The sequence below is a fragment of the Drosophila sulfurigaster genome, chromosome 2L (assembly GCF_023558435.1).
Source record: "Drosophila sulfurigaster albostrigata strain 15112-1811.04 chromosome 2L, ASM2355843v2, whole genome shotgun sequence".
In the NCBI taxonomy this organism is placed as follows: Eukaryota; Metazoa; Arthropoda; class Insecta; order Diptera; family Drosophilidae; genus Drosophila; species Drosophila sulfurigaster.
Genome location: NC_084881.1, coordinates 27159326 through 27171577, shown reverse-complemented (window position 1 = coordinate 27171577; position 12252 = coordinate 27159326). Strand labels below are relative to the sequence as shown.

Here is a 12252-nt window from a genome sequence, read left to right as displayed (position 1 = left end):
TTTTAATCGCTTATCGCCCTGAAAAGTGAGCGTTTGAATTGATTTAAAATTTATAAAACTGCAACCTGGTTTGCCCTTCTCAGCTGAGGTCTTTCCAGTTGTGTGTGTCTTTCAAATGCTAAACACGTTCTAAGCATACGCAAAATTATACAATTTAAATTGTAATGTAAAATACGCGACAGCTTGACAGACTTTTAGAGGGAAGCAGAAAGAGAGAGGAGGAGAGAGGTTGAGGCGGGACTTTTCTATACCGGTATAGACAATATTTTTTGGGCTTTATTGTTGTGAAGCTGTCGCGAAGCTCAAACCTCAAACTCAAACTTATACTAGATATTATTCATAAGTAAAACGCCTTCTAAGCGGGTTTTTGTTTTTGTCCAACAACTACGCAGCACCCGCGTGTCACGTAAGCAGCCAAATTCCACATCAAAGTATCCCACAACAAACAAAACAAAACAAATCAAATATAACGTAACTATAAATATTAGAAACCGGTTTTCCATTTGGCGAAATTCTCAAAACACTTCAGCGTTTGGGCGGGTGTTGAAAATATCAAAAGTTTATCAATGCAGCACATCAAGTGCAATTATAATTGTGTGCCCAATAAAGATAATTAAATCAATTGCTAAATAAAAAAGCAATTGGCATTTTGAGATGAGAGCAGTGTGAAGATTGACTAAAAGAGAAAATGTTTTGAGGAATTAAAATTTTGTGGATTAAAACTCTTAATGAAGTTTAGCTTGTGAAAAATAAGCGAAATAATAAAGTGTGAAGATTAAAGTTGTAGCTAAAGAGAGAAATTAAAAGTTTATGTTGTACTCAAAAGTTTTGATGTGAAAAATAAGTAAAATATTTGATGTAGATAAAAGTTCTAGTTGAAGTTTAGCTCATAATCGAAGGTTTTTATATCAATGGGATCGAAGAAATATGAAATACGAAAAGATTACATTTTAGTTAGAGTTTATTTAGCTTATACTCAAAGTTTTGTGTAGGAAAAGTATTTGTAAATAATAATTTATTTTATACTACGTTAATTTATAATTCAGTTGATTAAATTTCAAGCTTACGTTTAGCTCAATACCAGTTAAGAAAATGTTTAAAAATTAATAGTTTATTTATTATTATTTTTACTCAAAAGTTTTGATGTGAAAAGTAACTAAAGATCTTCTTAATGTGTAGCTTAAAGTTCTAGCTCATATTCAAAGTTTATTTTGTTCTCTAAAGTTTTGACGTAAAAATATGTAAAATTCTTCTAAATTTGTAGTTTGAAATTCAAACAAAAATTTAGTTCAAACTCTAAAGAGAGAATGTTTAGAAGTTAATAGTATATTTTATACATCAAAATTTTAAAAAGGGAAAAATGTGTAGGTTAGAACTCTAGGTAAAAGGTCAGCTTATACTACAAATTAGATAAATACTAAGTGGATCAAAATTCTCGTTAAAGATTAGCTTATACTCAAAGTTTTGTACAGGACGAATATTAGGAATTTAGTAGCTTACTTTGTGCTCAAAAGTTCTTATTGTGAAAAATATTTAAAATTGAGTAGCTAAAGTTTGGACAAATATTCAATGTTTTGAAACAATTATCTCTACTTAGCTTAGCTTCACTGTGCTTCATAAATTTCTGCCCACAGTCGGACAACAAAAGCTGCTGTCGGCAAAAGCAAAGCAACAAACAGCAAAAACCGAGATTTGCATTTACATGCGAAAAAGTCATGTAAGAGTCATGCACAGTGTGTCCAGCGAAACTGTGGGACGAAAGTCGTTGAACGTTGAGCGTTGAGCGAAGCGCGCAGATACAAATGTATCTGTATATCTGCAAGTGGTGCAACCAACACACTGTTTAGTTTAATTAAATGTTGTTTAATCATTTCAATAGATAATGAGCCACTGACGTGGCGCAATGATTTATCGGGCGACGTCGACGTATATGCAATTCGATTTCGAGCTGAGACGGGAATCCATAAATGGATGCGTCCATCCATTTGGCCAGAAACAGAATCGTGCGCAAAGTGGGTCGGCTTTGGTGTGTGTTTTTTTGTTTTGTTTTGTTTTGGCCAAAACAACATTAGGCTATAGGCCAGGCATAGACTTGGGGCGCCACACAACTTGGCTGCAACTGCAAACGCAGCGGCGCAAGCGCTTTGATGATTCATTGCGTATCTGTCAGATACATGAGTTCATTAGTGTAGACACTGAATGTCAACTGCAAGGAAATTGTCAACACACAAATGTGTATTTTTAGCCACTCGCATGACGTTTCACAGTTCACAACTGAAAAAAACTGAAATTAACAATTCAGATAGTATTCTAACCGAAGGTTCTATGCGATCTATTAGCACGCATTCGTTTGTGACATTGAAGGTGTCTGCTTTTTATCGTATTTACTACTACAATTCAATACAATAATAATAAACAGACGCTCAGCTATTTATTTGTTGGCTAAAAGCTAATTGAAGCACTCGAGAGTTTCGCCTGCCTGGGCACACAGTGAAAGTTTTTGGCGCAAGAAGAAAAAAAAAAGTAAAATTGAAGGGAGCCGCCAAATAGAGCTAGATACAGATACACAAGACAGCAAACAACAACAAGACTGTTGCGATAATTAAAAAATTGCCAGCGTCACGAAAAATAATAGCAAATAATAACAAATTGTCTTGACCGTACACGCAAAGTATTAAGCTAGACAGCAGACAGACAGACAGACACTCAAAGAGGAGGGAGATCAATGTATGTATCTTTTAAGCAACAATTGAACCTTGAAGTTTACTGTTTGCTGTTTGATGTTCGGCCAAGTCATGCTTGGCTACCGTTTGAGCCCAGAAAAAAGACGGCTTGATTAGCAAACGTCAGTCTCAAGCATAGGCCTGAGGCATGCATCTTTCTTTCTTATATACCATATGTATAAAAGAAAACTTAATTGAATAAAAAGCGGCAATTTGGAGCTGACAAAAAAAACACAATTAACTACACGGTGGCGTATACGTTATGTGCCCAGAGCTGTAAATTAAGCGGAAGACGTCAAAATCGTGCAATTTCAAATTGAAATTGAAACGAAAGAAAAATGCTTTTTGAATGTTTTATTTTTGGTGCAGCTGTAGCTCTTCGTCGCTGACAAGCGTTACCAAACTGTCGACAGTTTAATTGATTTATGCTTTTCAAATTTTGGACTCTGGAAAATTTACGACAATTGATTTTTGAAAGTTAACAGCAGACCAAGAGAGAGAGATACAGAGAATGTCAACTAACGGAGTTAAGTTTATGACTTAAGCTATGAAATTTAATTGCAAAAAAATGAAGTTGCTTTTGTGTGCAACTTTTGCTTAATGATTTCCTGGCGATTCTTGATTGATTCGCGGTTTTTAATTAGCAATGAAATTGCTATAAATAATGGAAGATTTTCATCTTCTGCCAAAGAAATGTTTAAGCATAACCGTAACTCATTCCCAACTATTCGTTTAAAATTCTTTAGAGTTCTTTAGTTTCATTTTGCTGTCTCCTCTTTGAGCTGATTTGTTCAGCTTTTGAGCTAGACACCTGTTCAGATTCTTTGAAGACTTTCAAGTTGCACAGCTGTGTGTGATTCTTTTGCTTTTGGCTTGCGGGCTAACTAACTGATTAAACATTAATAATCAAGCAGAGAACACAGAGAGAGAGAGAAAGAGAGAGAGAGAGATGAAACTTTCACATAATAATAATGCCGTTGTATGAGATTAACACAAATTCGCTAATTATTAATGATTAACTAATAACCAGCTCGAGTGTAAACAGAGCTCCACCCTAAAATCAAAGACTAAAACCGAAATCCAAAAAGCTGAAAGCAAAAAACTACTTGCAACAGCTTGGTTAACACACCCACAGTAATAAAAAAAAACAACGATGCTAAAATCAATGAATATAACATTTATGTAAATTGCATGCAACTGCAAAAAAACGTAACGTAACGAAACGAAACGTGTCCATACATGTCTATATACTCGTAGATCTCTATCAAGAGACTGTAAAGCGCTTTACGCGCTCCTCGCTCTCCCCCACATCCGATTGGGAACGCTTCTCGTCCGGCCGCGGATCGCTTAAATCTCGAACAACGCCAACGCTGTCCGACAATGGACGTCGCACATCTTGTAAGTTGTCCTCTCACCTCTCTCTCGTTCCCTCCGAGTCTCGTGCATGTAACTGTAAAATGTGTTTTGTTTTTGTTTTGTTTTTTTGCTGTTATTTTTCTATAGACGATTATTATCTAGAGGCCACAGGTCGACGTCGCAGCTCAGGTAAGCGTCAAAGAGCCAAACTAAACTCGAACTTTGAGTGTGTTATTTCTATCTTAAAACACACACACACTTAACACACACACACACACACACACACACATACACATTTGCACTAGATGTCAGTTAAGTATTTGCGCAGGTGGTTTTCGTATCTATGTCAGTTGCTCGCACCTTAAACGGACACGATTTATGATTACTCGTATGTAGATTTTGTTGTCAGTACTCTGAGCAGAAAGATCTGTTTGTATGCTGTTTTTGTTGTTGCTGTTACCTGTAACACAAGCAGCCCAAAATATTGTCAAATTAACAAAACCTAATGAGCCGTCATCTATAATATTGTGTCTGTTTTATGTGGGTGCTGATCGCATAATGAGACAGCTAATCTGTGGATCTGTTTGTTCAATGATTGTCTCACTGTCGCTTATATAAAAGCTGTTGCAATGTGTGTACAAAAAATATAAATATTTGACATGCTTTTTTTGTTTTTGAGGTGTGAAGTGTATTATTAAAGGGGCAACATGGTGTAAATAGTGAAGCTATTTATACACTTTAATGACCCTCAAGCTGCTGCAAATTATTCAATTTGTAAAGCGAGTAGAGCAACATAGTAATTAAGACATTTAAAAAGCGAGTAGGCAATTGAGAAATACAGTTTAGTTCAGTTCAGGTTTTACAAAAAATGTTATAAAATGTACAGAAAGATTTATTGAAACTTTTTTGTGAACTAATAATAAATTTAAATAACCATTTCAAAAAGTGAATGAATATTTAAGGAAAACAAAGCAGGTGTTAATAAATTTCAAGGAAAATAAAAATATTATAAGTGAGTGCAATATTTTAGAAAACTAAAGAAATAAATTAGAAAATCAGGAAACGGGTTCGGATATTAATACATTTTCCATTTATCATAGTATACAGACTAGCTTTGAGAACTAATAATTAGGAAATGCAATAATAATAATTAGAAAATAAGAAAAGTTATACACCCTTTAGCAATGTTATAACTCAGACTCTATGTGAACTGTGTGAAATTCCCCAACTTATAATGTAATTGCTTAGAAATATAAAAATTAAATGAGTAATTGAAAAAATCAGTTCGGTCTGTAATAAATTTTGAAGATGTGTTGCAAAAAATCAGTCAGTTAATTTGAACTAATAATTAAGTGATAAAAAAAGTAAATGAACTATTGAGAAACAAAATTCAGGCTTAAATTTAACAAGTAAGAAAGTTACAGTCGAGTGTGCTCGACTGTGAGATACCCGCTACCCATTTTTAATAAAGGCAAAATATTGCGGTATCATTTTCAAAATATACCGAAAATACTAAAAAAATACTAAAAATATACCAAATGGTATATTTGGTATATCGATATAGTACACCATTCAAAGTATACCATAGACGGCACAATGTGCCAGATTGTCGGCCAAAGCAACTCAGACCCCTAGTAAGTAGGCGTTTTTCCCATACAAAAGTATTTCCTTAATAACTTCCACAATTTTTATCTGATCGCAACCAAATTTTCAGGAATCATAACTATTACAGTAGTTATTGTATATACCAAAATTCGTAGCTCTAGCTTTAAAATTACACTTGTTATTCGATTTTTTGATTTGCGGGGCGGAAGTGGGCGTGGCAAAAATTTGAAACAAACTTGATCTGCGTGCAAACATAACAAATGCTGTCGAAAAAAAATTATAGCTCTATCTCTTATAGTCTCTGAGATCTAGGTGTTCATACGGACGGACGGACGGACGGACAGACGGACAGACGGACAGACGGACAGACGGACATGGCTATATCGTCTCGGCTGTTGACGCTGATCAAGAATATATATACTTTATAGGGTCGGAGATGCCTCCTTCTACCTGTTACATACATTTCCTGCCGGCACAAAGTTATAATACCCTTCTACCCTATGGGTAGCGGGTATAAAAATGTTCATAATATTATACAACTTAGTTTCTATGTGGACTGTGTGATATCCACGTTAGAATTTCGAATGCTTAATATTCTCTATTTATTTGTTTTAATTATTTGTGATGCAAAAAGGTCTAACATCGAGTGCAATTACAACATTAATCTCAATAGTGTATTTCTATTGACGTATTCTTTATTGTGCCATATTCGCAAACGTTCGCAAGAGCAACAGCTTTTGCCAGATCCGCTTTGCGCTCTATTCGTAAACAATATTTCAAGCCTTGAAGCTGCATTCACTCTCACGAGAGCGTATTAATTCTCAATGTCATACTCTCGCAAACCTTGATGTCTTCTATGCTCGTAACGCTTTAAGATTTCATTCCGGAAAAAATTATAATAAATTGAAATAAAGTCGAAATTTATTCTAGTTAGCAATCAGTTGGGATGACACTTAACATTTATCGCTGCCAGCAAACTTGTCAGCAGTTAAATTTAATTTATGCAAATGTATTTTAGAAATACATGTATATAATAGCTCATCCCGCGTCCCACATAAATAGATAGTCAGAGAGATAGACAAGCTAATGCTGCTCGTAATCGGCTAATGCATATGCATATATAAGATTGTTATTTTGGGCAACACAAACTTGACACCTTTTGTTTTTTTGATGCAAGAGGCCGAGTGAAACACGTCTTGCGTAGCTCGGCGGCAATATCCATTAATACTTGTGCGAAAATGAAAATGTTTTCTATAGCCAATATTAGCATATAATACGTGGGCGTAAAGTTGAGCAAGAATACAAAAAAACTGTGACTTCATGCCATGCAATTTTCCATTGGATGCATTTTGAAAACAATTTATCAAACATCAACAAGTAATTTGTTTAATCAAATCTCTCCACATTATTTTAAGGCGTTGCCAGAAACAGAAACAGAAGCAGACGATCTTTCAAGATAATCTGCTGTGTTCATATGGTATTTAATAGTCAATATCCGTTCTATGCGGGGGTTCGTGTTTGTAGTCATTTTTATATATGACAGACAGCTTCAAATGGTTTTCATTGACTGAGCGAGACATATGCAAATTGCACTAGAACAATTACCGAGTCTATTGCATATGACATCATATATATCACAAATATCACATATATTGTATATAGTATAGCACCAAAACATAGCAAGATGTTCATTTGTAACCTTTATTTCTCTCAGATCACAACAGCGCCGTGCTGACAGCCAACACAGAGCAGTTTATAATTGGCCAACGTGTGTGGGTGGGCGGACTTCGTTCTGGCCAAATAGCCTACATTGGCGAAACACACTTTGCCCCCGGCGACTGGGCGGGCATTGTGCTCGATGAACCAAATGGTAAGTGACAGCCGATCACCTCAACACTTGACCTTCAATAACTGTTTTTTTCTTCTTGTTTTGCAGGCAAAAACGATGGATGCGTCTCAGGCAAACGTTACTTTCAGTGTGAGCCCAAGCGTGGCATCTTCTCGCGTCTCACACGTCTCACCACATATCCGATGTCGGGCGCCATCACACCCACCTCGCCCCTGGCCAAGAACTCCCCGGAACGTTCACGCACCGTCTCACCCACAGCGAGTGTGCGCAGTTCCATGTTGCGCAGCCCTGGCATTGGCAGTAAGTGCATCGATTGCTCAACTCTTTCTGCATCTTTCATCTTGTATTAATTGTGATCTTTTCAGAAAACGGTTTGACAGTTGGCGATCGCGTTATTGTCTCCTCGGGCTTTGGCAGTCGACCTGGCATCTTGCGTTATCTGGGCGAAACACAGTTCGCACCTGGCAATTGGTGCGGCGTCGAATTGGACGAAGGCAGCGGCAAGAATGATGGTGCCGTTGATGGCATTAGGTGCGACATGGTTTCTATTTCAAATGCTCACATGTTTTGCTAGTCACTGAAAGTCTCATATTCAAGATCCTTCTCTCTATTGGATGTTTTTTTAGTCATTGAATCTCTCTAAAATCCTTATTTCTTAGTTTTAAATATTATTTGAGGAACATTTGAGTAGACTTGATATTGAAGATTCTTCTCTCCATTAGATGTTTTTCTAGTCATTGAATCTCTTCAATATATTGAAGATTCATTCTTTCTATTTAGTTTTAAAAACTATTTGAGAAACAATATCACATTCAAAGATTCCCATTTTAAAAGCTAATTGAAGAAGAATTGAAAATACCTCATTCAAAAATTCTTATTGCTGTTTAGCTTTTAGAACAATTTAAGAAATAAGCTTCCTATTTATATTTAGAATTGAGATTACCTTATGCAAAGATTCTTAATTGTATTTAGTTTCAAAAACTATTTTGAGGATGACTTGAGAAGACTATATTCAAAGATTCATATTTTTGTAGAATTTTTAAAACACTTTTAAGAATACTTGAGTATACTACATTCAAATTCAGTTCAATTGAAATTGAACTAATTGATATTTATTGCCATTTAATCCAATTTCCCTTTTATAGATAATATTTTTATCAACATTCTTAAAAGTTTCTTCTTTTTCATATAATCCAATTGTCCAATAGAAAGTCAATTGATTTACAAATACTGTATAGAGTGTTTGAGTGATTCAATACATTATTGCATATCCTAAAAGTATCTTACTTTTGATATATTACTATTGCCTAATAGAAAGACAATTTATTTACAAATTCTGTGCAAATAATGTGTTTGAGTGATTCATTACTTAATTGCATATCACAAAACACTGCTCAACCATTTTTAGAATGACTGCAGTTAAACCCATAATTAGTTCTTATTTAGAACAACAAGAAGTATTTAACACTTGAGTTATATATTGAAATTCATGTACAAAAATTACATTTTAATTTCTATTCCAACTTTGAATTAGACAATTCATTGATCTGTTCATATAATCAATATTATTTGGTATGATTACTGCAAATACTTTTCGTACAATTTGCTTGAAATAGTACAAAACATTTCAAATTTATGTTCTTCTTAAATTTCATTCAACTTTAAATCAGTCAATTAATTTGTTCATGCAATCAATATTGTTTTGTAGGCAACATGTAAAAAGTTATTCATACACTTAGCTATATTTGAAATGGTACAAACCTTTTCAATGTTATCTTCTATTTAAAATTTATTGAACTTTATATTATATAAGTTGATCTGTTTATGCAATCATTATTGTTTTGTAGAAATTATGTAAATTTTTTATACAGTTCGCTATATTTGAAGTAGTACAAAGCATTTTAATCTTATCCTCTATTTAAATGTCATTCAACTTTGAAGAAGTTTATTGATCTGTTTATGCATCCAATATTGTTTTGTAGAATTTTTTACACGTGAAATAGTACAAAATGTCAGAAGTCAAGAGATAATTCAGTAATTAAGCAAACAAACATTTGAGCATCACATTAGCAAAACCTCATTCTAATTGCGATTAGCGTAATGCAACATTCGTGTAAATTTCATATTTATCAACTGTTCTTCCCACGTGTGTGCGTATCTTTTTTGCAGATACTTTGAGTGCAAACCGAAGTTTGGGGTTTTTGTGCCGATTGCGAAGGTGTCGCTATCGCCATCCACTAAGAAGACGCGTCTGTCGCGCACCGGTTCGCGCGAATCTCTAACCTCGATTGGCACCATGAACAGCATTGCCACCACAAACACGTCGCGCATGCGCATGAATGCTCAGGTATAAGAAGACGCCTTATATAGCGACAACGACAACGACAAAATATACGACAGAATATGTGCAGCACACACTGTATTTACACCTAGTTATGAGTTACGAGTTATCTTTTAACTGTTACACACACACAACAACAAAACTACTTAACTTACCTTATTACAAGAGCTGCTCTTAACTGTTAACTGTTGCTGTTATCGTTCAGCGTTAATCGTTTTTGTTTTAGTCGTGCTCTGTTTATTGTTAATTGTACTAACGCGTTTTAATCTATTTTAATCTGCCCGCCTTCTCCCAACCAACCAAAATGCAGCGCAAATCGAGCACGCCCCTAAGGCCAATTGTAACGACGCCAAAAAATCAATTTTCCATGCAGGTATGCAAAAATCAACATTGCAATGTTAACGCGCTGTTAATTAACAGCACGCTGTTAAAAGTCGCTTGAGCGTGTCTTTTTCCACCTCTGTAATTTTTTGACTAACACCCCAAAAACCCGACAAAATCTAATCTTAGGCTTACACTAACACACATGCCACATTGCACACACACACACAGCAACACACACCACCTAACTGATGTACAAATAATCTATATATATATCTATATCTATATATTCAAATATACGACAATACAGTTTACTTTTTTTTTTGCACTGTCTTTTTTGGTTAACTCTCTGTGTATTATCTATATATCTCTTATTATGTGTACATATCTCTGCCTCGTTTTTTAATGGTATTTTTTATTTTTACTTTATGTGTGCTTGTGCATAATAAAAACGTTGTTGCAAATTTCCTTTTTATTACTGATTTTGTTTGTATCGCACGCTTCTTCGTTGATTTGTGTTATTGTTTTTATTATTGTTTCTAGTTACGCATGCGCACCCGAAATTGTTTTGTATCTGGGTTTTTTCCTTTTTTAAATGTTATTATCTCCCCTCCCACACACACATACACTGTACATACACACACACACGCTATCTTTCTCGCTCTCTCTTCTTATTATTTTTGTGCAACTCTTCACTCATGCGAATGTTGTGCGCCTCACATCACATCTTATTTCTTTATGCATACGCAGGACTTGCTCCGTGAGAAGCAGAATCATGTGGAACAGCTGATGGTGGAGCGTGATCTGGATCGCGAGGATGCCCAAAATCAGGCGCTGCAGCTGCAAAAGAACATCAATGAGGTAATTATCTTCACCGACACAATGTACATGCCGCTGCCCTATGCAGATCGCAGTCGCCCATATCGATTGCGTGCCACAAATCACAGCAGCAGCCGCATCACGAGCAGCAGCAGCAGCAGCAAACCCATCACAACAACAACGATCACAGCAACGCCAACAGCAACATTGAAGAAATCTACAACGACATCGACAACAACTAGACAACAGCAGCCAAAGAAAGTTTGGTTTTGCGATAAAAAGAAATTATTTCCAGTTGGCTAAAAAGAAAAAAAAAGCAAAATTCGACATAGTTGGCTGCCAAAATGTTACATGCTGCTTTAGTTTTGGGTTTTGATTTTTTTTTATGTTTTTGTGCCAAACACACACAGCTGTTGTTGCAACTGCAAATAATGCAAAACACCCACTCACACACACACACACCCGAAACACACACACACAGCTCCACACTTGGTTGGTTTTTTTTTTACTTTGTTGTTGTGTTTTTTAACCATTTTATGTTTTTTGCTGTTGCCTCACTCACTGTCTCCTCCTCTTTTTTGTTGTTTGTTGTTTACACACTTAATTTGCGCACGTTCATTTTTTTGTTTTCGTTTTTTATATAATATTTTTGGGGCTCGAGTCACTTGCAAGTGATTCACACCAATTTACTCAATTGGCTACACCGAGAAACAAGTACAAATTTCATAAGTTTAACTAGGCATAAATAAATACTCTAACTACCATCGTTTTTTTCCATTTCTTAGTCGGCCAAGGTTCATGTGGGTTCAGCATCTTAACCCAAAAGCGATAATTGGCCAACAAAAAAGAAACTAGCACCAGAAATTCTTCATCTTATTAACGACTTGATCTGATTGACAACCAAAAAAAAGAAAAGAAAAAAGTATTATCATCTATTTCAATCTAATTCTCAATTGCATTTAAGATAACCTTAAAATTTTCAAGCTCATGGTCAAAGCCATTTCTCTCTCTAGCTATGATATCATCTAATACACACACTCTTCTATTTACATACAAATTATACACTGGGTGGCAAAAATCTACAAATATTTGCAGCATATTTTTAGCACAATTGCACAGCTTGATTATTTTTCGAAGGGGGGACTGAATCGGAAATATCTTTTGCTCTTCTGTACTGCTTTTTGTTTAGTTTTTGTTGTTCTTAAATAAATTTCAAGTTGTGCTATTCCATCTTATCT

The 12252-nt window shown here is 35.2% G+C and overlaps 1 protein-coding gene across 13 annotated transcripts in view; it reads left to right on the top strand.

The window, feature by feature from the left end:
- LOC133841788 (restin homolog) overlaps nt 1-12252 on the top strand; it is a 34811-nt gene that overhangs the window by 14391 nt on the left and 8168 nt on the right. For 5 of the 13 annotated variants that reach the window (XM_062274558.1, XM_062274549.1, XM_062274601.1 and 2 more), the window contains 6 exons: nt 7399-7554; nt 7621-7833; nt 7899-8064; nt 9703-9880; nt 10185-10247; nt 10946-11056. In XM_062274558.1, the coding sequence (XP_062130542.1) occupies nt 7399-7554; nt 7621-7833; nt 7899-8064; nt 9703-9880; nt 10185-10247; nt 10946-11056 (887 nt within the window). Of the gene's footprint in view, nt 1-3980; nt 4122-4226; nt 4269-7398; nt 7555-7620; nt 7834-7898; nt 8065-9702; nt 9881-10184; nt 10248-10945; nt 11057-12252 lie in introns of all 13 variants that reach the window. The other 8 variants (XM_062274522.1, XM_062274575.1, XM_062274541.1 and 5 more) reach the window with 6 other exon arrangements.